The 27,481-nt window shown below is 41.5% G+C and overlaps 1 protein-coding gene across 1 annotated transcript; it reads right to left on the minus strand.

Moving 5' to 3' along the window:
- Positions 1-1,823: 1,823 nt before the first annotated feature.
- EXOSC7 (exosome component 7) lies at positions 1,824-22,961 on the minus strand. The gene is made up of 8 exons (XM_039715225.1): positions 22,841-22,961; positions 21,402-21,503; positions 20,559-20,653; positions 15,357-15,519; positions 10,851-10,921; positions 6,135-6,258; positions 4,999-5,154; positions 1,824-2,413 (listed from the first exon to the last, which is right to left on the minus strand). The coding sequence occupies exons 1-8, from the start codon at positions 22,895-22,897 to the stop codon at positions 2,309-2,311; spliced, it is 873 nt and encodes a 290-aa protein (XP_039571159.1). The 5' UTR covers positions 22,898-22,961; the 3' UTR covers positions 1,824-2,308.
- Between the last annotated feature and the right edge of the window lie 4,520 nt (positions 22,962-27,481).

Below are 27,481 nucleotides of genomic sequence, written 5' to 3' on the forward strand. Positions count from 1 at the left end.
TCCTTATTAAGAAATGGGGAGGGAGTGCACATGAACAGAGGCGTCAGTTCGCACACTTGAAGCACAGTGATGTTTCTTTTCCCACCACCACCTCCAGCTCTCATAAAAATATATTTAAAATTAAAAGGATCTGGAGAGGGGACAAGAATCATCTTTAAGTGATGTAACTTGCAAAATGCTTGGACATCCTTCAACTGGAAAGCTGTGTAGAAATACACTATTCATATTACAAAATTCACCCCAAGTGTAACTCGGGGCAGCTTTTTGGTCTCCAACCACAAATCTGCAATAAAACATTCAGAGAATGGCTGAGGTTCAAGACTTGCAGTCTCATTTACATTAACCATTTTCTCAAACATTAAATAATAAATGATCAAAAAGCTGCCTGTGGTAAGTGTAAGGTACTTTAAAGGCTTTTTCTCCCTTCAGCTTTTTCTTTCTATGTTTTTACAAGCAGCTTAGCATGGCAATGAGTGGATCACAGCTACGGTAAAGCTGATGTCAGGTTAGTGTTTGCCTCACACAAAATAACTCTGCTGAAGTGATAAAAGACAATATGTGCACTCATTGTCACTTCTTGGCTCTACTACTGTGTAGCAACATTACAACCTACCTAAACCATTACTTAAGGGACTGAAAAAATCCCAACCCTTCAAAATACGAACCTTGGGCAAATTTGGGGGGATGTTTTTTTTAATAATCTGTCTGCTTGTTACACTGCTTGTTATAGCACTGGCTGCACATCCCTGAAATACACAGTACTGCTGCAGTCACCTTGAATAACTACGTGTATGAACTCAAGCAAAAGGACTGAAGAGATTTGGGAACCTTAAGCACTCCATATATTTTAGTTATTAGTTTGATCTGTAATAGGTTCTGTCCTGTATCTACAGATTTCCTTCAGAAAACTCTTCCTCCCCTTTTCCCCAGGAACATGTTACAGTCAAGAGAATATTGCTAATCTGGTACTATAAAACTGAAACAGAAAATGTTGCTTGACTAAGAGCTACGTAACTCCTGGATTATTGTAGTGATTTCTGCCATAAAATTTGTTCAAAACAATTCTTAACATTTGCAGATGAAATATCAGCTTCTTAAAAATCAATTTCTTCCTTTGACTTTTTCCATCTGTTGTCTCTTCCTATCACGCCAAATAAAACACCTCTTACTCTTTGCTGGGCCATCCAATTGATGTAGGGAGGGAATCCACTGCTTTCAATACCTGGTGATGCAACTTGTATCCATGCCTTATCTGTAATCCTCTGCTTTTCCCTGTGAAGGATCATTACTGACAGCCACTATGCTTTTCCAGCTGAATTATCAAACTCTTAAAGATCAACTTAGTTTTCTATTTACCTTGGTCATGTCCCTTCTCCTTAGCCACAGTGGATGTTTTGGCTGGGTTACTATGGCACCTGTTGGCAAAAGGGACAGGTGGAGCTCTAGAGAGCAGGGAAGTCATAGCATGTCCTGAGCTGGAAGGAACTCACTGGGATCATCAAAGCTCAACTCCTGCACAGGACACCAGGAGTCACTCCATGTGCCTGAGAGCATTGTCCAAACACTTGAACTCTGTCAGGCTTGGTGCTGCGACCTCTTCCTGGGAGAGCCTGTTCCAGTGCCCAGCCACCCTCTGGGTGAGGAACCTTTTCCTGATATCCAACCTAAACCTTCCCTGACACGGCTTCAGACTGTTCCCTCAAGTCCTGTCACTGGTCACCACAGAGAACAGTTCAGTGCCTGCCCCGCTGCTTCCCCTTGTGAGGTAGTTGTAGACAAACCTTTGTTTAAAATATGAATTGTGAACTTGAGACCATGTTGTATTTATAGTAAAATCTAACAACATTTTATTCAAAGAATAGCAAGGTAGTTTGAAGGAAGTTTTCCACCTAGTGCTGCTCTCATTTGTGCTGCACTGAAGACAGCCCCATATGCATTCTAGAACACAGCAGCTGGTTTACAGAAGTGAAACACATGCAAACAGAATTAAGTGGAAAGTACACCAGTCACTCTGGAAAACAGACTCAAGCACTTCCCAGGCAACAGCATTATGTTTTGCTGCATTGTGAAGTGCTGCTGCTGCACTTCCTGGGTGCCAGCAGTTACCCGTATGGAAAGCACCTCAAATTTGCTTATTTGCATTTAACTGTAGCTTTCTTTATCACTACTAATGCTTAGTAACATTTTGAAAGCCTCTTAACCAGGAGGATGACTCTACTGGAACAAAAAAAACCCAACCTTTTCTTTATATACAAACTGACAAGATTGCAAAATCAATTAAAAACAGTTTTGAACATTTAATAAAAACTCATCCTAGAAATCCAACTTTTGGTCGTGAAGTCCCCAAATTCTCTTCTTCATCCAAAATCTTCTGAAGGGCTACGTGAAGTGACTTGCCTACTCTTTGTCCTGTCTGCAAAGCAAAGAAAGCAAAACAAACCTGAGACATATGTTTATTTGCAGGAAGACAACTCTTACGGAACACTTCCTTTTGACAAATATTTTCCCTTTGATGATTCATATACACCAGCTGGTATCCTAAAATACGTTTTTAATTTAGAAAAATAATGGTGGTGAAAGTTTCATTTTAACTTCATTAAGTTTTGGAAAAACATACACACAAAGCCAGTGCTCTCATTCATCAGAGAAGCATTCCACAATCATTAATACCACGTCTGCACATCACTGGATCATCCAGGAATACAAATTAAATTCACATCAGGCACAAGCACACATTCAAATCAGCCAGCACACAGAGCATGAAGCAATGTTCTAGCTGCCAGAGGACAAGAGACACCTGACCAGCAAAGCAGGCTACTAACAGAAAGTTCAGTAGACTCTTCTGAATGTGCTCAGAATGAGCAGAGTGAATTTAGGCCAGCTGAACACCCTGTCCTGTGGCCAGAGAAGCCCAAAATGCATACTGGCTGCACCACCAAGTCACACTGTGGGCAGATCCTTCATATGATAAGGTCCTTCATATGTGTAATTCTGTCCTGTCCAAGGACCCTAAAGGAGTTAACGAAATGCTTTCTTTACAGAAATAAACTCCAGCGTGAAAACCCAACAAGATTAGCTCCAGCACTGACCTCTACTCGTCCCACATGCCCAAGTAAGACTGTGCAAGCTACAGGCAGGGTGAAATAAAGTGGCAAAATAAAGATCTTAAGGCAGTATTGCTCATTGGAGCTTTCCCAGGGTCTCTCTAAATGACCTGAAATACTGCCTGCAAACAGAAATAAAAAAGCCACTCACCCCTGGACAGCCAAAGGCAGATTATATTAAAATGAGTTTACTGGCTCCTGATCTATGCAGCAAAGCCTAGGCCAGCCATACAGCTGACACAAAACTCTGTTTTACCTCCTGGTGACAATTACTGAAACCATGCACAACCCTGAAAATAAGCTGCATTTTTACAGGTGCCAGAATATGGCCAATGGTACCAAAGGAAATTTGGGAAGAGCTTTGATGCAGCAGGGTAGCTGTCAATCCTAGAGACCATGAGTAAAGCTACATAAATGGGGGGCACAAGAACAAGAACTGTTACAGCTCTGCACTGGGAGAAAGATCACTGCAGCAGTCTAGAGTCAAGAGGACTGATAAACTTTCTTCTCCTCAAATGTAGGACAACATCACACACCCCAGCTCAAAGTGAGTGGGAACTGTGCAGAGCTTTGACCCAACACTGCTGCCATCATATTCCTGCTTGCCTCTCTAGTGGATCGAATCACAAACTCAGTAACAAAAAACCAAAAAAGCTTTATGCTTTTGGCAGCGTCCCAAACATTCCATCAAACTCCCTTCCTAAGAGATATGTCCTAGAATGTCTGTTCTCTGCCAGTGAGGAAAAACTGAACATCCTCTGAACATTGACCTGCAGCCAAATAATCTGGGGATAGAGGTGTCAGACACAGGTTACTCAGCTCCTCCACGGGGCATTCCCAGGCCTTTTTGTTTTTCTTGATATCCTAATCAGGATGTTGAGTTTAAGGCAGGACCAAACAGACAATCTCTGACCTTACACAAATGGGTTTTTTTTGTGATCAGCTTTATCTCTCACTCCTGCAGAGGAATTAGAGATAACACTTCTCTACCCAGGTAAGGGGCATGAAAGGCATGTTTGAATGCAGATAAAAAGCACACTGGTACCACTGGGATTAGCACTCTAGGTTGACATCGTGACGTAGTCAAGTGCCATATACTCAGTAATTCCCTCTCGAGACCAACTGTTGTCAAACTTGGCTCCAACTTCAGCATTCCTCACTAGAGCCATGCAGAAATTAGCCCTGTGTCTCTACAAAACAGAGCCAGCTTGAACTATATAATTTTCATTCTGACTTTCAAGTTCAAAATCCATTTCTGTCTCATGCTCAAGGCCAAACTCGGGCATGAGAATTTACACTGGAGAACAAATTTAAGAAGAGCCTGAAGAAGGGTTTAAAATGCATCTTATATGAATGTGGACAATATCCAGATACTAGTATTTTTATGAAGTAGGGACAGATTGTAACCTCAACAAGGAAGCAAAGAAAAACAACAGTAAAATGAGAACAGTACATTTATCATACAGCAAATGAGTTGTGCTAGAACACCATGCACCACCAATTCCAAACACCACTTCTACTCTTATAGGGACTTTACCACGTTAGAAGTTTTGCTCTTTCAGTCTTTAAAAGATACAATAAAAGAGGAAACATGTTCTTTAAAAATACTCTCTGAAGTTTCTCAGTTTAAGCTTTACTGTCTTACAGCTGTGAAGTACTTGCCTGAAACAAATGTGAGTACCACACATTTCAGGAATCTAGGATTTTTAGACAGTGTCCACTCACATTAGAATCTGTTTCAATGAAACTGCCTGTGACCTTCACAAAGTCCCTTGTGCACCAAATCAAAGCACCAAGGTCTCTGCTCTAAAAGCCCTTAGTGAAGCTTTCTGTACACCCAAGCTCCAGTTCATCCAGTATCATCCAAGACAGTCAACTGCTCAACACTCCTTACCTCCATCATTTCAAAAATACTCTCAGGATCCAGGCTGCCTTTCCCCACCTTCTTCATAGAAGTGATGGCACCTTTACTGGTCACTGAAATAAGCAGGCTTGCCAAAGAACAGGCTTCTTCCTGAAGGGTAGCATCCACCACGTGCCTATATCCAATCTGTGAGTTAGTGACAAAACAATGCATTAGTTTGCAGTTCTCAAAGCTCCCCCACAGAGAAACCAAACCGTGAATGGTGGCTTTGTTACTTATCTACAGCCTCCCATCCTAAAATCATGTGGTCTTTGGAAACAGTCAGACTGACTGAAAAGCACAGGATTTAAACAGCTTCTGACCCCAGATTATGGGTACATAAACAATAGAGGTGAGATAAACATGTCACTATTTCATACTGCTTTCCTTTCTACCATCCTTTCATCTGTACGAAACTCCATATCCACCTTTTCCTGCAACTCCAAGTATAGACTTTGCTCCCCTCTACCTGCACATTACACATCCCAAGACTGAGGTGAGCCCTCATTTCAGCAATGGCCCCTCTATTATTTATGCAAATTGCTTAGAAGAAATGCCAACCAAACTTTCAGGTACCTAAGCCAATCACTGACACTTGCAATGGAAAATGCAGCACCCATAAAATCAACCGTGTTAGCTGTGTGCTATATATGGAAGACAAAAACCTGTTTGAATGGAAAGGGATGGTATTGCACCCATGAAAATGGAGTTCTGTCCTCAGCAACAAGTACTCAGCATGTTAACTCCAGGCAGATCACACAACCTCCACTCCTGAACACAGTGACCTCTTGTTTTAACATACTGAGATATGTGCTGCTCTGTATCTTAAGCAAGGAGCAGATGAAAAATAATAAATTCCTCTGCATGCAAGAAGATGCATGTTAAGAATGCATCAAGTAGAAACCTACAAGCCAGAGGTGCAAACAATCCCATTATTCAGTAAAAGTTCCTAATTAGGAGGCCAAAGACAAACAAATATAGGCCAAACACAAACAAATATATACACATAGAGGACACTGCCCACTTCTGTAACTCTAATTTTATCTCTAGGGAAAACAATAAATGGCAGGTGAAATGAACAGAAACTGGAGTCTCTAGGCAGAAAGGCAGAAATTTGTCAGGCTTACTTTGCTTAGTGTGACAATACAGGGCACCTCATCTACGTTGAGTCGAATACAATCGTAAGGGTCATCAGACAGCTCAATCTCTTTGGTGCCCTCTTCATCCTCCAGAACACGCACTTTGGGTATTCTGTGGAAACAAAAGGTGCAGAGTCATTGCCAGAACACACAACAAATACAGCTGCTATACAGTCACAACTCCAGGAAGTCTCTGTTCTTCTAAATGAGGCAAAATGTTTAGCAAAACAGGACAGAATGTGATCAAAGTATTAACAACTCACTCCCTGAGACTACAAAGAAAATACTGTAAGTGAGAAGATATTTAGGATAAGATCATCATATTTACATCATTCAAACAGTTAAAATTTGAGCTGTTCTTTACACTATTACATGGGGAGAAATTAGTTTGGAACTTATACAAATCAGTTCTGAACAATTCTTTGTATGCACTGGAATGTCATAGATGGACAGGAGACAAATTACCAAGACTGAATCCTTTTGTTCTGTGGCTCCCAACCTTCAGAACAACAGTAAAGCTGTCAGCATTACATCAGCTGCATTGCTGGGCAAAGGTGTGACATTAGTAGCAAATAAAAGTAGTAAAGCTGTTCAGGAAAGAATAGCACCAACTACAGAGACTTGGTGGGAAGAGAAAAGGTGACATTAGTGAAATCCTTTCTCTAGCAAGATGAGAAGATTGGCAAGATACTCTACTGTTCTAAGGACAGATATACAAGCAATATATAACATATCAGGATGAAGCAGTGATGAAAACCCAGGCAGAAATCCAAGAAATGCTTTTTTCTCAGTTGTGAATGATGAGCTCTCTCACCAATGATCTAGACAGGCTCCTTATCAGTCGTACATACATTGTATTTGTGATAGCCATCTAATGGAAGTTTTATGGGATGATTTAAGGCAGTTTCCTTAGCATAATGAATGAAGTAGTCCAAAATAATTTAGTAGAAGATGGTATCTCAAGCTGTCAAGAATGTCAGCATCTTATACACCCTCATTTATCCAAGTGCCTGCTAGAATGGAGTACTGACTGAGAGACTGGGCATTACTGGCCAGCAAAACACACACAGAGCTCACCCACACTACTCTCTCTTTCACACATTTGCACTTGAAAGCAAAGTTTTCAAGATGCCCCAAGACAGCTAACTTCAGTAACCACAATCTGGTTTTATGTTAGTGCTTTTGCACTAGCATTGTGTTTTATAACTAGACTCTGGAGGTTACATTCTTTTATGCCCTCTGTAACAAATCTCCTCCTTTAAAAGACGAGATATGGACTCATTTAATGAACATTTCCCCCCACCAACACAAAGTGATTTTGATTGATCCTTGGAAGAGTATTTTAGTTATTTGGGGCTAAAAGTTGTATTGGCAAGTACTTCAAAACAGCTAACTCTGCTCCAGTGACAACAAATTCCCTGCAAGCACACTGGCCTGAGCCAACCCAAAACTAAGATTTTGAGTAAGCAGAACAACTGTGATGTGCACTTTTTCCAGAAATGAAACTCCAAATGTTTTCAACTCATTAGAAATGCATCAAAGCCTATTTTGAAGTTTAAAATATTCCATTAGAAGTTGATGAAATAAAGTCACTAAGTGTCTAGCCCTCAAGCTACACAGGACAATGGACAACACTGGACAACAGCCTAGCCAAGGAAGAGGTCTAAGTGCCAGAGTAGTGTTCAAAAAACAAAGCAAGATTTTAAGAAAATCTGTGAGATTAAGCAATTTTTAACTTCAACCTAAAATAGCTTTGAAACCAGACCAGTGTTTGTCTGCAAGAAAAAGTTGCCAGAATTAATATTTGAAAAATGCCTGCAAGGAGCTTTTTTGGCCAAGAACAGATGAGAGAGGTGTAAATTAGAAATACTGCAAAGGCAAAAAGATCAGACACCAGCATCACAGTTGCATAAAAAGGGGGTATATGGACAGAAAAACTATGCAAAGTGAATGTAGCATAAAGCTTTTCCAGAACACTGTAGATTTCCTTTCCCAGCTTGTGAAGATTTATCTTAAGAAATAGCTGTACATGGTTACTTTGCAACTTTTACTTTTCTATTTTGATTCCTGCAACTAATCAGGGCAGAGATCTGTACAGCAAGACTCAGTCCTGTAACAAACAGTGCTCTTTTCTGTGTGTGCATACCCAGATTTCACAAATGCAAAAGCAGTCCCACCCTTCCAAGCAAGCATTGGCTCTGCCTCTACCACGCTGTGCAGCAAAAACCTTGGTATCTGCAAGGCTGTTGTGTTATAAACTTCGTTGTTTTTGTAACTTGCCTAACTTGTAACTATTTTCTGCAGCCTCGGATGTAGGTAGGCACATTCCAGGGGACCAAGTTTAATGTCCTGAGACAGTAGCTAGCTGCACATTTTGCAATATCTACTTCCATCATTAGTAAATCCATCCTTAAACATCTGGGAGCCGTGGGTATGAAGAAAGCCTGGTATCTGCTGTCTTGTGCACATGATCTTGATGGCAGTTTTTAGAACTTGATGAACAATTCAAAACTGTGAGGAGTAAATATTCCCCCTAAACCAGTTCTATTGCCATTGCTCCATGCCTGAAGGGGAGAGAACAAGTCAGGTCAGGCATTCAAAGGATTTAAATCCCCTAAGTCTTGAGCAAAATTCCTGAAGTTGTGATGCTGGGTTTACTTAGCTCTAAAGCAAGATGTGTCCACAGATATTACAAAAATGCTTAGAGCAAGATTTTAAATTGAAGTTTTCAAATTCCTCTCTGAATATCTAAAATTTTGCAGCTTCAAAGAAACAACAGCAGCTTGAGCTCCCTGCTCTTTGTTCCAATGCTCTAGTCAAGGCTGGCAAAGATCTGAAAACACTTAGAACAAAAACTTGGTTGTAAACAAAGTAGGAAAAGCAAGTAATAGTCAAAGAGAGGACACATGTCGAACACAGTTCAGAACACTTAATCTGAAGCAATCTTCAAACTGACATCTTTTCTTGTTTGGAGAATAATACTTTATAGGGAACAGGCAGCTATTCTTAAACAACCTTGTGTCAATCCAAAGAAAACCCAGTAGCTATAAAGGGAAAGGGAGAGAAAAAAGTGAATGAGGACAACAGGTTTTCACTTTGAATTTCACCTCTTGACTTTCTGAGCTTGTATGAGATGAGCTGTACTAGCATTCCCTGCTCAAATCAACAAGATAAGGTTTTCAAAGGTAAAAAATCAACAGGCAGTGTCTTACTGTACCACATTTTGAAATGATACTCAACTTCAACAAGACTCACAATGTGTGCCTGCAGCTTGAAGATTATATAAAGGACACAGTCGTCAGAGGAATAAAAATAAGTAAGAAACATTAAAATAATTACACCCTCCATCATGTTGTCCATGTTCTTCTATTCACTTATTTAATTCACTACTTTTTATATGATTGTCGCTCTTTATCTGGTTAAAGTAAGAAAAAAGACCTAGTTATCTTACAAATAAAGTATGAGCTGTGGATCTGCAAAACACATGGTAGTAACTGTTTTAACTATATGACTTTTGCATCCTGGCAACTCACACACAGAAAAAAAGACATTTCTTCTTTTTACTGTACTGCCAACTCCTTTGTGAGCCATTACATTTCTAAAAGTATTTCTTAATGTTATAAAAACAATCTACTGTTAAAAGTTACTGCTGAGAATTTGATTAACATGAGAAATTTCTCAGCAACACATACAATTTCAGATGGCTAAGTCTCCCCTTATCCCTTTTAAAGTGTTTATAACCTGATATACTGCCTGTCTTCTAAAAGCTTATTTTCCTCTTCTTTTTGCACATACTTTTCCAGATCTAGTACTGTGCCTTGATTCCCTGATAAATAAGCCAGAACTGCACTAGTGACTTTAGCAGATCTCTAATTAATGCTGAAGAACAATTTGAGATCCACTTTTAAAACATTTATGCTTGCAGGAGTCTAGGTTTCAAATCTCTACCAGCTATTTTTGCAATGTAAGTTTTCTAGCAAAGCTATTCACTAGGTTGTTTTTCTCAAAGGTGCTATAAAACTCTGTATTCCTTTTCAACTACAGACAAAGAAAATAGAAACAACAGAAAAAAACAGTAGTGAGTCTTATTAAAAACATGCAGAGAAGACATGCATCATTCATTCTACTAGATTTTCTTTTCCTATTATTTGAATTAAAATGCATGGAGCAAAGTTCTTTTGAAGACACATCATTTCCCCCTCCCCACAATCTCTCACCACCATTTTTTCCTCTTGGTTTTAAAAAGAACTCTAGGCTGACAGTTAATGAGAACAAAATCAAAAGTAGAAAAATAGAGCTAATTACAAATCAGTAGTCACACTGACAGAGGGCTTCTTATTCAGGAGCATCATGTATCAGTAAATACTTCTTGTTTCAAACCCACAAGGCATCAACACCAAGGCCTCCAAATACTTGCAACAAAACCATATGGTCAACACTACTTTTGTGGATCTGGCTACAACAAAAGTTACACTGTGAACGTGACTGTGCATAACATGCAATACGACACTTGATCATTAGAAAACGAATTAAAATAACATTAGTTCATGGTACTTGCATGCAAATGAGTGCCTTGTATCTGAATGCAAGCTGTCTTGGGAACTTATTTAAATAATTAAGCATTAAAAATGTTTTGCTCACAGAGTGTTTCTCTTCCACTTCCCATGCCACTTCTACCCACATGAAATAAGATCTGTGCTTTACCTTGTGTTAAAGAGAGCTGCCTTCACTGCGATAGAGATTGCATCAAAGATGTTCCCACCACATTCCAATAACTGGGGAGGAAAAGAACAATCTCTTTAAAAGAAAATCAGGCTAGTGGCTTTAAATGAAGCCTTTATTTTATTTAAACCTACTTGAAAAGGAAGAAAATTAATTACCAGAACAGGTTTTTAAAAAACAAAGTTGTCTTTAAAGCCTATCTATGAAAAGAAACAGATAGGAAATTAAGATTTCAGCTAACTGCATTATACATGCAAAATAGAAGAGTTAATGCACTTCATAATAAAATTAATGATAAAATTTAATAATAGAAGCTGAAATGAAACCACCACTGTTCTTAATCTTCTTGTACTAAGGTTCAGATCTAGACTATGGCCAGAATACCCTTTATGAACTCATCACATTAATTCTTTAGTGTTAAATTAAGCCAATCAATTTTCTATATTTCATTTCAAAGAAGAGCCTTTAAAAAAATATGAGATGGACAAAACCACCTGGGAGAATTGCTTTCACAGAAGAACACACACCATCACTGAGAACATGGTATGGAAAGCAGGTTATATAAGGTGTAGTTATGAAGGCACATCATGATTTATTCTCTTTATGGGAAAGAGTCATTGTCGGGTTTGTCTCGTAGCCCTAAGTGATCCAAAGAGAGCCTGGTGTCAAAGTCCTTTTCAAATGAGTGGTACCAACAAGGGAAGTTTGTGGAGGGAGCCTAGCTCAGCTTCTTCCCGTGAAGATCGGGAGAACAGCAGTCAGAGGGAAAAGCAGCACTGCGTACAGGATAAAAAGAGAGGGCTCCCCGTGCCACTAATACCTTCTGCAGGCTGCCAGACAAGTCAGAATGTGTCTGTCCATAGCCCACTGGCACTTTCTGACAAGCTCAGCTCCCAGCTGCCAGCACTATTTCCTGAGGACACACACACACACAGAGCAGGCATTTGGATCTACTTCAGCAAGAACATATGGATGCTTCTCTGTGACATCAATCTGCGCGGAATGATGAGAGTAAAACACGTTTTGCAATCCTGACTACATTGATTGTTCTTCAAAATTTATTTTAAAATGAGATAAACTCCTGCACAGGGAGCAAATCATAAACAAGATATTCTGTAAAGACAGTTGCTTTTTATGAAGACCGACTGAATAGTGTAAAAAGAATGACAAAAAGTTGGGATAGAAAGCTAAATACAAAGGTGATCAGATTATTTCTTTGCAAGCAGCTGCTGGATACAGAGAGGTTAACTTGCCCCTTTCAGTCATTATTGGATTTTACTCGATAACACAATAAGCCCCACAGTATCTCTGTTATTAAAACACAATAATGGGATGTGCACTGTTGCTAGGCTTGGGTTCTAAAGCCTTATCTGTACTACAGTGGCTCCTAGAGGCAAGGAACACTACCTGCACAGAGCAGGGTGCAACAATTCCTCCACAAAGAAATGAACACTTTTCTCAGCACAAGAACCTTGTACTGACATCCCCCCCATTTATTTAGTTATTTTTAGGACTAAGAAAGCCTGCACAACTGTGAGTTATGGGAAGCAGAGTGGTCTTTTCTGCTTTTAATTTACTGATATGCAAGTGAAAAAGTTATGGGAAAGAAAAGATAACACATGACTGTCTAACTGTAGACCTCACCTTACTCAGAAAGGCTTTTCCTCCAAAAGTGGATTCCTAACTTCTTTTTAATCAGACTGGGGACAGGGGAGGGGGAAATAGAAAACATGAGGAAATCCTGGAAGATGCTCATTAATGAACTGCAAAAATTTCAAGAGAAACTAATACACCCTGTACTCCTGACACACAATCTACTGTGACTGGATAGGGAATTACAAGAGATTGCACATTTTGATTCTTCTTCCTTAGCCCAGCAGGCTGCTGGGGCAAATTATGGGGAGAAGGCAATACATATATATCAAAACCCACTCAAAAATGCCTAAAAGCTTCTTATTTCTGACATCAATGGCTTGCTTAGAAAAGGAAGAAATTGAGGGAAACACAGAGAGGGTAAGAACAGACCTTTGTGGTACTCCATGTTGATAAGCTACTATTTGGAAGTGGAACACTTTCCATTATTAAAAAAGAATGCATACACTCTGAAAGGTCAAGGTATATATTCTCCACCTTTGACACATGTATCTCAATTTATCCACGTGTCTGGAACTTTGTGGTGTGCATAACTGAAGTTATTTTTTTTCTAGTCTGACTGTACAGAATTATAGCATTTCCCAAGTACACTGATCACTAGACAATATTTGAGAGATTAATTGAGAGTTTTTAATTGATAAAGCTTTTGCATGACTGCAAAACACACTATTTTCTCTTTTGAGGCTGCATGTGTCAAATTTTGTTTACACACAGGAGCTGAATACAGGTATTTCAATCAAACTGCACATGGTTAAATTGAGTAGCAGCAGAGTATTTCCAGGCTCATAACATTCTTTCTGCATCTTTGTCTTTTGGAATGAGAGACTTCCAGACAAGTGCCTTCACATCTGACTGCAAGGTACCAGTATTTTCGCTTTATGACAGATTTGATGTTTATTTTCCCTCCAATTTAACTATGCAACACAACCAATGTAAAGAATTTCCAGGAATTCTGAAGGAAAATATCACCCAAAGGACCCTCTATGAGTGTTGTTTTTATATTCAGAATCTGTCTCCCTCAAGTGATGAATAATATGAGTTGCTCCTTATATTAGCCCAAGTGTCATCCTCACACTACACCCTATAAAAAGCAGAATTCTATAATGATTCAGCAACAGCAGCTTGAGGAAAACCTGTAGGTGTCAGGCACCTACACTATCACATGTAATATACATGTCTACTGTTTAGAAAAGGAAGTATTACAAATATGTCCAAAAAGTGAAAATACAGAAGACTGAGGTGGAAAAAAAAAGGTGGGGATAGAATAGAGTAAGAGGGAAACGTTAACAGTATCTTGTTCTAACTGTACCAACAGCTCTTCAAAGGCTCACACACAAAATCCCTGCAGAATATAACATCAAAAAGACTAATCAAGTTTAGAGTCGTAATTATGAACCTGCCACAGATTTTTTATTGGCACTGTAAAAAGAGCTAAATGTAAAATTCCTCACATAACATAGTGATGCCTTGATGCCCTGATGTTCACAATTCTGATACTATTAGTAGCATGAAAAACAGAGAGGCTGTATTTTCTCTTTGTGGACAATCAACAAATCTGTCCAGGAAGAATCAGACAATGACCAGCTGTATCTCAAACAAAAGCTATACAGAACAGTGTGTCTGTGTGTGTGTGTGTGTATACACACACACAGAAGCAGACAGCTTTATTAAAGTCTTTGTTTATGCAGTGCCTATGCAACGTTAAGCAGCATGTTGCTTAAATAAGCACAGCATTTAATATTCTGTACCTCTGCTTGTAATTACCTAGTAACTAAAGGCCCCAGTGTGATTTCTCAGAGCTAACACTTCATTCTCCATTAAACCCTGCCAAGCTGCAATAAGCCAGTGACTTGGGCTGTTAAAGCACTCAGCAGAGGTACATATTCCATCATTTTGCAGCTGGACTGTTGTACCGTATCTACTATAATTAGGCTAATGCTACTGCTTTTTAAATACTAATGAACTAATTCTCACTTTTATTTAGGTCTTAGTCTAAATGTTCCTGTATTGTTCAACAAATCCCTGTATTTAATTTTCTGGCCGTAGAGCTTAACATTTTGCACATTATTTCACAGACCCCAATGGAACTGCTGTAAGATCCCTTAACATATTTTCACTTCCAAATTTGATAAACAGAAACTCAACTTTGTACCAATAAGAATTGGAAATAATGCTCAGGAGAGTCTGACTGGCAGACTTCTATTGAAATTCCCATGACAGAGTGCTTTAAATGCAGCATATTTGGAAATCCAGCTGCGGTATGCATCAGATTTGTACACATAAAATTCAGTGTCCATTATTGTCATGGGAACAAATATTCACTTTATCCTCTATGTTCAATACACATATACAACTTTTATCAGAAAGCACCTGGGCTAAACCTAGCTTTTGCCAAAAAAGTTTCTATTTTACTTTAGTAAAAAAACCAGAGAGATGGACAGTTCTGTTAGGGCCAACATACACCCATGATAATTTACATTCACTTGAACAATATATTTGCTGTTACATCTAGCTTGGAAAAGAAGTTTACCCTTCTTTAGTGGCAATTTCCTTGTCAGTATAAGATCACTGATTTTTATCTGAGACACATTCAGAGTATTCAATGTTTTATTAGTTCTGCAGTGGTACAGCAGCACCAAGAAGAGTAGAGAATGAGCAAACTGAAATTAGTGATTAACTACTATAAGTAGATAGAAAACTGCCATAAATGCTGTGATACATTATATCACATAATGAGAAGCTTTTTTTTAAACAAAGAAATACAGAGGGTTATGCTAAGTCAGTCTCTGCCTTAGAAACATTTTGATGAATCTTCGTTTTCATTTCTGTACTTACCAATACATCCACATAGAGAACCCAGCAGTGCTCTTTGGGATTAATACAAAGGGATTTCAAGTCCACACTGTTCTCACAGCTGAATACTCTGTATAGTGTATTTGCTATATCTGTGCCAAGTTCTTCTCCTCCCCGGCCTTCCAACTCAGGAGAATTTGAGGAACTAGATAAAGAAAGAAAAGAATATTTTCACTTGTGAAACAGCAAATACCCAAAGAATATTTCTTAAATATAAAGCATTAAAAGTATCTAAGGATTTCTTTGTACAAGAATAAGCATCCTATCTGAAAAGGAATTATTTCCATTTTGCATAAGAGAAGGTTTTGATGCAAATAATATACTGACATTTTGTTACAAATACTAACTAAATCCCACTACTATCTTCAGTTCCCCAGTTATAATTAAAGTAAAATTTGGTGAATTCTCTCAGAGATTATTTCTTAAGCACTGTCACCTTCTATCACCTCAACTCTTTAAAAAAAAAAAAGTGGGACATGTGTATTAACTTCACCACAGCAACCAAGACAGCCTAGTGAGAGTTGAATGTTCAATTATTAAGAGACTGGCTAAGAAGAGAAAGATATGATGATATGACAAGTAGAACACTAATTTCTTGTAAGTAACACGACTGCCTAACCTTAATTGGTAATTTTTTTACTGAGTGTATTGTCTGCTATCAAGCCCCTTAAAGAAAGCATGCCATTACTCTCCACAGCTTATGGAGAACAGCAACTAAATGATCCCTTTTCCTGAAGGGATCTGGCAAAGTGTGTGGCCTTCACTTCCCTGATTCCAACATAACAAACTATTTATGAGCACTCATGCAAGAAAGTCCTTGGGTGCTGGGGCCTGGTACACACCTAAGAAACTTCTAACAATAAAAGAAAACAAGACCCCTAAAAACAAAACCCAAAACAAACCCAAAAAACCAAAGCAAACCAAAACAAAAGAAAAATCCAACTAAACAAAAGCCAAATGAAATTAACCAAACAAAACCCACCCCAAACCTAACAAAAAATGCCTTCCCTCCAAAGAACAACAAAATAGAGCATAAATGTCCAGAGATGCATATACAGCAAAATGAGCAACTTTTCCAAACCCAGCCTCTGGTTTATAAAGAGGGCAAGAATATTCTCAAGCAGTGGACCTGTGGCAGCATTGCAAATCTTGTTTTAAAATAAACCAGTCAGACCTCCACCAAATTAATTTCTCATTAGAGAACATATCAAAGGAAGTGGTTACACAGAAGTAGTTTTGGTCTGTTCAAAATCTGTAATGGCCATGCCCCATGTTCTCCTGGTGGGGCATGCCACAGGGCAAATTTCTCCTATTTGTTTTGTGTCTATATGATGATACAAAACACCAGGAATACAAAAATACAGCAGGAAATTAAGTATTGGAATATAATCCCTTCACCTTTTTTTAAAAAAAACCCAAACAACTAAAGATTCACATTATCAAGGAGTGACTTAAACCATCAAGTGAGCCGTGCCAATAATACTGCAGAATCTATAAGCTTACATATAATTATCTACTATTATTCTTACCTCACAGTAACTCTCCCAACTTGTTGTTTTGCAGAGCTGATGAAAACTCAGAATGCCAGGAAGAACTACTGGATTTTATAGAAGTTATTTGCTGCTACTAGAAACAGATAGCACTATACATGCTTAAAAATACAAAGAAGCATTACTGCCAATTAAGCACTGATCTACACTTCCAAACTATATTTGCCACACGAATAAGCATTGCAAGTGTGACACACAATATTATTCAGGGTTATTAGACACCAGTTTTATGAGATAGGATCTGATCTAAGTACAACTCAGTGCTGAGTCAGGTCTTCAGGTTGGACTAAACAAGGACTTATCCATGTAAGCAGCTTTTATGCAAGTTAACAAGATCATTCTGTTTAAGCCATTCTGCTTAAGCCATAGTTATACAAGCATTATGATCCCTATGGCAAGTTGCAAGAATTATGCAAACTTCAATCAGTGCCTCATTATTATTTCTAAACACAAAGTTTTATCAAATGTTGTATTTTTTGATTATGATTGGATGCTTTCTTTGACAGTGAGTAGAAAGAGCCTAAGACTCAATTGGAATATCATTGTGCATTTCACTGCATCTTAATTCCACTATCATTTTAACACTTCATTTCCTTGCAATCAAAATGAAATAAAGAAGCAAGACTAACAGGATATTATTATAACTATTTGGTAAATACTGCCACCTAATGCCTACGGACTATTGCAGTAACTTATAATGGGCAAAATTTGGAAAGAGGATGTCTTAACAGACTAGAAAATGGCAAAAAACTTGGCTTATGGAGAACAGAAAGAACTTAGTAGTGATACAGACTTTCTATGCCCAAGCAGCATGTAACTTTCAAGACTATCAAAATAATTTCAGTGTCACATTGCCTAACAATCAGAGACTCCTTTTAAAGCATAATGATGCTACTATCACTCTATTCAGATCTCTACTGAATTTCAAAACTCCTCCTGTTGCCAGTCAAAATCTTTCTGTTGCAACAGTTAAACATTTCTCACTTATTGCTCAGGCCATTAATATACTGTAATCTACAGATAGTCAGATCTGGACAAATACATTCCTTGCTTCCCTAATTCCACAAACAAAATCTGATGCATTCATGGAATTCAGATATCTGCTTTTCTTGTTGTTTCTATTTCTTACAGTTTCAAAGTGAAAAATCAGATCAGCCACAAAACTTAAATGTGATACAAGCAGACATAGCAGTCTTTCAGCATCAAGGGCCAAGATGAATGTATTCTCCAGTGATGAAAGGCAGTAAGAATATCACACATATTAGGACATAGACTTGTTTTATGATAATTAATTTCCAGGATCACAAATCAGTGCCCCAAAAATCATCCCCTCCAGAGATTTGCATTAAAGTCTGTCTCAAAATGGGACTAAGTGTGCTCCTCAGATTTCAGGTAAAGGACTCAGAGCAGACTAAAGAAAAATAGAAGTTTGGAGCAGAGAATTATACACATGATCCAGTAAATGATTGTTTCCATCAGTAGAAGAAACCATGAAAGTTTTGGGAAATAAGCATTTTAAGGTAGTAATCACGGCAGTCTGAGTTTTTAATTATTAGCTTCAGCAATATAAAATCCAAATAGAACACACAGGAACTTCACCAGAAGTTTCAGGGTATGGAATTCTGCTCAGTTACTACCACCCAGTGGCAGTCTGCAAAGCATCAGGGTACTGACAGCAGCTCATTCCCCTTGACAGAGGGAAGCTGCCTCCACTTCACTTTTTGTCTTTTGTGTCTTTCTGGAAGCTAAAGAACACCTTTCCCCATGCCACAAGCATGTGACAAGTGACTACAGTCCTCTGAAGTTCAGGCCCTTGGATCTTGTTGTCACAGAAATTACTTATTTCCTGAACTGACTAAATCCAACTCCCACAAGATTGATGCACATCTCCCTCCCACCCCATGAAGCATAGATTAAAGTTCAGGCCCTTGGAGCCTGTTGTCACAGAAATTAAAGATTACTTATTTCCTGAACGGACTAAATCCAACTCCCACAAGATTGATGCACATCTCCCTCCCACGCCATGAAGCAGAGATTAACAGTTTGATTAACACAATCAAACATTAATGAGTTGAAGTTTTTCTAATATCTATTTCCATACACAAGAAGTGTCACAGAATTGCCACATGTCCACAGACAACTTTTTCTAGGAATGAAATGTCCCTGCTGTCAGTGGACTTTCTTCATGTAGAGACAACCAGAAAAAAAACCCAAAACAATAAACATGTACAGTTTAAGACACTCCTACATGGGTTCTAACAGCAGGACCATGTTCAAGATCATCTTCCCATCCGATATTTTTTGAACAGCAATTGTAAACAAACTCTGTCAGTGGACTTTCTTCATGTAAAGACAACCAGAAAAAAACCCCAAAACAATAAACATGCACAGTTTAAGACACTTCAAACATGAGTTCTAACAGCAGGACCATGTTCAAGATCATCTTCCCATCTGGTATTTTTTGAACAGCAATTGTAAACAAACTATCAATTCACAGGTGAGTGCTTTCCTTTAAATCCACAGTTAACTAGAACAAACTGATGTACAGAGGCAGTCTTAGATAAGGCTGCATAATGTGACATACCAACATTAAGGCAGATATAGACAATTAGGTCAGAAAGATTATCAGAAATACACTTAGCAGCTTTCACACCTTAGCTTTAACAATGGTATATTGGTTTAATGTCAGAGTAGCAACATTTTTTAGGTTTTAATAAAAATTTAAAGAGATGTCACATGCAAAGCAGCCAACTTGACAATGCCAAGGCTTTTATGAGAAGTCCCCAAAGCATTTTAAATCATAAAGAACAGTTTTGGGTAAGTCTGCAAGACATGGATACTGTAGTCTCAGGCTGCAGACAATTTAGACTAACACTGAGATGTCACTGTGCTATCTCAGAGCAACCTGAAAACAAGAGTTCTCAGTTTTCTTCTAGCTTCTTCCATGATTCAAACACTGTCAAGATTGTAAGGATAAACAACAGTCCATTTGTAGCAAAATGCAAGGATCTGTTTAAAAACAAACACCCTTTTAGTTAATGGAAGACGGAGTCACTCATAAATATAACACTAAAATTTCTAATTAGTTTTTGCATGTGAAATTTACATGGGGGGGGGGGTTCTTTTTTTTTTAAAAAAAAAAGTTTTGTACTAAACACACTTCAAACTTTTTCCACTGCATTCACAGACAAAGTAAGCAAACCTTTAAGTACAGTTAAAGCACAGTCTGTAATGGTCAATTATTTTCTTCCAACTTACTTTTTTTGAATTAGTTTTTTCTATTTTATCATGGTAAAAACAACAGCTAGACATTTTAGTCATGAAGTCTGGTTCCAAGCACGTGTACTTGAACCATTACCCTTTTCCAGCTGCAGTGATGCTATGCAATTTGGCATTGTTTTATTTAACCTTTTTTCATTCTTTAACTCTGGCTGATTTACTTCTTTTGGGTTTGCAGGACCAGCAGAAAATTTCTCAACATTCACTGCTACTGAAATGGTAAATAACTTGTTTCTATTACTCAAACCCCTAGAGGTTAGTGGAATGAAGGCATAAACTTCTGAAGAATGGCAAGACCTGATTAGTCATTTATTCCAAATATTAGATCTATTTCATTCTTTTCTAGTATACTAACCAGTCAACAAAAAATTCCAGGTAACCTTCATCTGGTTTCTCCAACTTCGGTGTCCCCATTTCCGCTTTTATGCCTACCAAGATATCAGTTTCTCCCTATTAAAACAAAAACACATCACACAACTGGAATTATAATTACAGAACTATTTGTTTAATTTAAATGTCTATGGTAAGCTGACATGTCTACCTTTCAGTTATCGGATCATTCTATCAGCATGAACTTAAAATAATGTTTTTTGTAAAAAACAAAAGTCTTTAGAAGGACAATATTAAGTGTAATAAGATTCTTCAAACAATTACTATACATATTATCTATCTCTAGGTTAAAAAGATCCTTAATATCCAAGACTACTTCTGTCATTTTGGTTCTGTAAACAGCTCTTTCTGAAGAACCTTCATACTGTTGCGCAGTACATTTATTTTCTTCTTCAGTGAACATGTCAGAAATACTTTTGCTTCATTTTAAAGGAACAGAAATTTTTGCCTCTCCCAGAAACTAGGCACAACAGTGACTTCAGTTTTGAAGCTTAAATGTTAGATTAGTTCAGACTGAAGTCTGTCCTGGCACTTTACAGTAAATACAGCTCAGGCCAGCCTGAACTGATTATACACCCTGCCATTATTTCCATATCCCACAGTTTCAGTTACTGCTATACCCATACATGTTATTACACACACAAACCTATCTACAAATAGCATCAGATTAACAAGTCACATGAACAAGCAATTTCATCAGCAAGGTACCCAATCCCTAAGCAATTTACCTACCAGCTTTACTCTTGCAGATCCATAGTCACATGAACAAGCAATTTCATGAGCAAGGTACCCTACGCAATTTACCTACCAGCTTTACTCTTGCAGATCCACTTGTGTTTGACACAACATCTGTTTCTACTTCTGCACATCTGTAGTCTTCACAGCCTCGACCGTCTACACGGAGGTCTTCCTAAGTATGACAACCAATATATTGCTAAAGGAATCAGTAATGAAAAATAAAAACAAACAAGCAAAAAACCCCCACCACAAACCAAAAACTGACTTTAAACTTTCCTTCTCCTGTACCAAATGCCGCAGCAAAAATTATATAAAAGAAACAGCTTGTAGTTTCATCATGGAATACAAAAGGACCAACTAAAGTTTTTCATTTATATCTCATTTAGGTAGAGCTTGCAACAAGCAATCTGCAGGTAGACATGAATTGCACTAAGTCCCTTTAATTCCCAAAAGAAAGCTTCACAATCCAAAACTGTAAAGGTCTTGACTTTTTTTCTTTACCTAACGCAACCCAGCTCCTTCCTGGGATAAGGAAGTTCTGTACTTTTACATCAGTAATTAGGACCTCAGCAGACAAAAATAATACACCAGCCTTCCAAATGCTTTCATCCATTTGTATTCCACAAACGGATATTCCACATCCTCTGATACTATACAGCTCGTTCCCATAAAAACAGGTTGTTTTTCAGTAAATTTCAGTAAGAATACAGTTCTGCTATCTTGGGGGCTTCTCCTTAAGCACCCTTCACTCTTCCTCCTTTGTCAACTCATGTTCCTTCGCTAAGTTCTAGGCTAAAACTCTATCCAATAGCAATATCTTGAGGAAGAGCCAGGGAAGAGCACGGAAAGAGGAGCAAATGGGGACAGAAGGATATTAAGCTTTTAGAGAGCATCCAAAGGAGGGCAATGAAGATGGTGAAGGGCCTTGAGGGGAAGTCGCTTGAAGAGATGCTGAGGTCACTTGGTCTGTTCAGCCTGGAGGAGACTGAGGGGAGACCTCACTGCACTCCACAACTTCCTCAGGAGAGGAAGAGGAGGGGCAGGCACTGATCTCTTCTCTGTGGTGACCAGCGACAGGACCGAGGGAATGGCCTGAAGTTGTGTCAGGGGAGGCTTAGGCTGGACACAGGGAAAAGGTTTTTGACCCAGAGGGTGGCTGGACACTGAAAAAGGCTCTCCAGGGAAGGGGTCACAGCACCGAGCTTGACAGAGCTCAAGACGCATTTGGACAATGCTCTCAAGCACGTGGTGTGACTCCTGGGGTGCTCTGTGCAGGGCCAGCACTGCGTGATCCTTGTGGCTTCCTTCCAAGCCAGCATATTACGTGATTCTGTGAAAACAAATCCACGTCCCGCTCTCAGCCTGCTTCCCGTTCCGATGCTCGGGGCGCTGTGACGATTGTAACTCCAGAGGTTACCACCACACACAGCGGTGGAGGGCTCCCTCGCTCCCTCCCCTCCGTCCTCCCCAGCCTCACTGGCTCCGTGCCCCCGGCGCCCGCCGCGGTACCTGCACGCCGTGCACGATGTACAGCTTCTCCGCCTCGCTCAGCACCACGGACGCCATTCCCGCCGCCTGCCTCCCGCCCGCCCGCAGCTGCGCAGTGCCCCGCTTCCTCCCTGCCTTCCTGCCCGCCCGCCTTCCATGCCGGCTCTCCGGGGCCGGTGTTCGCCGCCTCACGGCGAGCGCTCCCCGTGCCTGGTGGCTCAGCGGGGCGTGCAGCCGGGAAGCCACAGAAGCCTTTCACGTGGAGCAGGCGCAGCGCTCTGGATGCGCTTCCCGCTGGGCACCCCGCATCCCGGACAACGTCCCGCCAAGAAGCTGGCCCTCGCGGGAAAACCAAAGCTCCCGCTTTCCGCCAAAAGCTCCTCCAAGAGGCTGTGGAAGTATCCCGGTGCACAGAAATGGATCGTGTAGTCACAGTCCTCTGCGTTTCCTCACTTTCCTTGCGGAGTTTTTAACCTCAGAAAGGTCCAAGCGAGGTGCGCGGGGAAGGCTGGCGCGGGAGCAGGGAAGAAACCAAATGCTTAGGAGATTCTGTTGGTCCTGTGCCAGATATCACTGGGAACGTGGCGTGGGAAATGTGATTAAAAACTAGCACGATATATTAAAACAATAATTAAGGGTTGGGTTTTTTTGACAGCCTTAATTGAAAGTTTCATAACAGTCATTAATGTTAGTTTGCATGCTTTTTTGCACAGCTCCTGTGTGATAATTTTCAGAGTATTTTAAAAGATGCTATCTTGACTTCACGCTGATGCTTGCTTGGCTAAAAATGATCCATGGCTCCCAAGGATTACTCAGCACACTGCCAGAGTTTATCCAGCTTTCCACAAGTCCTTTTTCAATCAAATGTACAAAGCATTCCTGGCTGTGCCTATTTGAGCAGGTGGCATGATGCAGTGGGAGCAAACTTCAAGAACGGTGGATGGTTTTGGGAATTTTAGCTTTGTCTGGTCCCATTGGCAGGCTGCTTATCAATCAGCAGTCGGGGCAGAGTGGATGCATTTCTGGGACTCTTCCCATAGCTTAGGTGCATCTGAAAGGAGCCACATTTCTGCACCCCAGGGTTGCACGGGGATTGCTTACTGCTGCTTGGTGGGGAGAGCCAGCAGTGGAGCCTGGCAGAGCTGGGAGCTTGGGTAGCTTGTCCTCCCCGCTCTCCCTAGGGAGGTGAGCAGGGCCAGGTCTCCTTGCTGGCCCCCGGGAGTGCCAGACAAAGGCAGTGCCCGTGCATGAAAGGGCTCTGGTTTGTATGTTCTCTCTGAAATAGCATCTGCCAGTGCTGCTGTCCAGCACAGACCGACCTTCATTTGACTTGCAGTGCGGTACTTGTGTCCTCACGTTGCACAGTGTGAACCAAACAAGAAGTGAGAAGAAACCAGAAACTCTCTGAAGATGTGAGTGAATTCTTTGACCTGAACCAGTGTTAATGCAGATGCACCGTATGGTTTCCACTGAGAGCGTAGAGAGATGACATTCTGGCTCTCATCTTAGCTCCTGACTCTCATGGCTTAGCCCACAGCAGCTAACAGTTACAATTGCCAGGAAAGTGTGATGTGTTAATTTTTTCCCACTTCTGCCACCCCAGCTGGGAGTCTTCCTAACGTTAGTCAAATTCTTGCATAGTTCAGAGGCTCAGCTAGCAAATCTTGTTCACATGCAAACAGCAGGTTTTTTTAAGGTGGGAGGAGCCCAGGTTTGTGTCGTTGTTCCTCAGGGAGGGCAGAAGGCAACCTCTTGCCCTAAAGAGGACTTCTGAGACCATTCAAATTCCAGCACAAGGGAGTGGTGAAGCTTATAATACAAAAAAGGATGCCACTTGTTTCTTGGGTTTGTTGGGGTTTGTATGTTGGATTTGTTTTTTCTTTTTTAACAAAGGCAAAGCAGTGTCTTTAACTTCATTGTGGTAGTTGAATGATGTGTGTTGGCCCATGTCGTGGTTTGACACTGGCTAAACACCAGGCACCCATGAAAGCTGTTTGCTGATCTTCTCTTGCTCTCAGTTGGGCAGAGGAGAGGAAAAAAAAAATAGTGAAGGGCTCATGAGTTGAGATGAGGACTGGGAGAAAACACTCTAAGGGCAAAACAGGTTCAAATTTAAAGGTATAAAATAAATTTATTATTAACAGAGTCAGAGGAGGATAATGAGAAGTAAAATAAGCCTTTAAACAATATTTCCCCCCCCAGCCCCTCCCTCTTTCCCACTGACAGTGCAGGGAGACAGGATGTGGGGGCTTTGGTCAGATTGCCACTTGAGATTTTTCTTCTGTTTGTTCAGGGAGAGGAGTCTTTCCTCTGCTATGCCCTGGGGTCCCTCCCATGGGCAAACAGTCTTCTTGAAACTGCTGTGGCATGGGTCACTCATCCACGGGGTGCAGCCCTCTAAGTATAGGCTGCTCTAGTTTGGAAGCAAGGGCCCTCTCTCTGTCTCTGGAAGCAGGGGCCCTCTCTCTCCATTCAGGTCTCCTGCTGGATCACAGTTTTCCCCAGCATCCACCTGCTCCAGCATGAGTACTTCTCTCATGCGCTGTGAGTGTATCTCTGCATCCCCCATGGACCTCGTGGGCTGCAGGGGGACAGCCTGCTTTACCATAGTTCCCACCACAGCCTGCAGAGGAATCTCAGCTCTGGCGCTTGGAGCACCTCCTCCCTTTCCGCATCCCCCGTGGACCTCGTGGCCTGCAGGGGGACAGCCTTGCTTTACCATAGTCCCCACCACGGCCTGCAGAGGAATCTCAGCTCTGGCGCTTGGAGCACCTCCTCCCTTTCCTTTTCCACTGACCTGGGTGCCGCCATGTTGTTCTCCCTCACATGTCCTCACTTCCTCCTCTTCTCTGACTAGGAGTAAAACTGCTGCTTGTAGGTACCATGGCAAACAAGCACCACCAATTCAAAGATTCTTGCAGGATCCTACAGTGCTCAGAGGTCGATCTCATCTAGGTTTCACATTGGGGAGTTGCTCACCATGTTCTCACCACTGGCCAGGTGGCCCCACAGCCACCAAGTGGCGGCCACCGAGGCACTGGCGCTATTGAGTGCCTCTCCTCATGTGGGGCACCAGGAAGGAGAAGCCACCACCACCGCCACCCCTGCCCTTCTGCTCGCAGCACAGTTGGCCAGGGGTGGCCAAGCAGGCAAGGCTCGCTGCGGGTCGCACACAGATGGTGATGGCCATGGTGCATAGCCATACGCTGTGCCGGGATGGCCCCGGTGGCACCACCTCACCACCCCTGGAAAAAACTGCCTGTGCACTGCTTTGATTTTCTTCTTAAATATGTCATCACAGAGGCATTACCAGCCTCTCTAATTGGGCCAGCAGCATGTTCGTCTTCAGAGCCACCAGATTGGCTCTGTCAGACATGGTTGAAGCTTCTAGCAACTTGTCACAGAGGCCACTTCTGGCCTTCCCCCACTACCAAAAAACAGGCTGTGCCAAATCAACGCAGCCCAAATAAAGCCAGCCTGAAGCAACACCCTGAATTGTGAAGATTTGCACTGCATGATTAATACCTGGGCAAGGCCACAAAGGCTGGAAGCAGTGGCTTGACATGGACAGTGTCAAGCAAACTCAGCCCTTGCTCCGGCTCTGAAGACGACACCTGCAGTGGAGTACTCTGTCACAGAATCACAGTCACAGAACAGGTATGGCTGAACCACTGTGGGTCATCTGGTCCAACCTCCCTGCTCGAGCAGGGCTGTCCTAGAGCACATGGCACAGGATTGTGTCCAGACAGTTCTTAGTACCTCCAGTGAGGCAGACTCTACAACCTCTCTGTACAACTTCTTCCAGTGTTTACCCACACAATAAAGAAGTTCTTCCTCGTGTTCAGGTGGAACTTCCTGTGCATCAGTTTCTGCCACTCGCATCCTAGTGCTTGGCACCACTGAGAGGAGCCCAGCTCCATCTCTTTGGCACACCCACATGCCCCTCCTTTTAGACATTTCTACACATTAATGATGCCCCCTCTCAGTATCTCTTCTTGAGACTGAACAGGCCCAACCCCCTCAGCCTTTCCTCCTAAGAATGATACTCCAGTCCCCCAAACATCCTCGCTGCTCTGCATTGTACAGCTCCTCCCTGGGTGCCAGCAAATTTTTGGATACCTGCAAACCAAAACTACCCTGAACCGGCCTGGGGCTCAGAGGTGCCGGCTGAGGCACAACCATCTGTTCCCATGTCAAAACAAAAAAGTGTGGGGTTTTTCCTCACAAAACCCGCATTTCCCCCCAGGCGCCCGCACGCCGGGCCGTTAACGCGCAGTCGGCACAGGCAACACGGGGCCAGCCGCCGGTGCCGTCCGAGGGCCGGGGAGCCCTTGGCGGGGCGGGGAAGGGCAGGGCCGGGACGCGCTGCCTCCCGCCGCCGCCGTTCACTTCCTGGTTCCTCCCGGCGGCCGCTCCACCTCCGCGCAAGGGGCGGGCGGCCGGGCGGCGGAAGGGGGGGTGCGGTGCCGTGCCGTGCCGCTGCCGNTCTGCCGGAGCCCGCGGGTGGCGCGGCCGCCCAAGGGCCGCGCGGTGCTCCGCATCCCTCGGCGGGGCCCCGGGCCAGGGCCGGGCGGCGGGTCGTGTCCCGCAGCGGCGTCCCCAGGAGCTGTGGGCATCGGCCGGGAAACGGGAGGAGGGCTCCCGCTCTCTCCTCGCCGCCTT

This window comes from Passer montanus, unplaced genomic scaffold (genome assembly GCF_014805655.1).
Source record: "Passer montanus isolate IOZ18808 unplaced genomic scaffold, ASM1480565v1 scaffold32, whole genome shotgun sequence".
NCBI classification, from domain to species: Eukaryota; Metazoa; Chordata; class Aves; order Passeriformes; family Passeridae; genus Passer; species Passer montanus.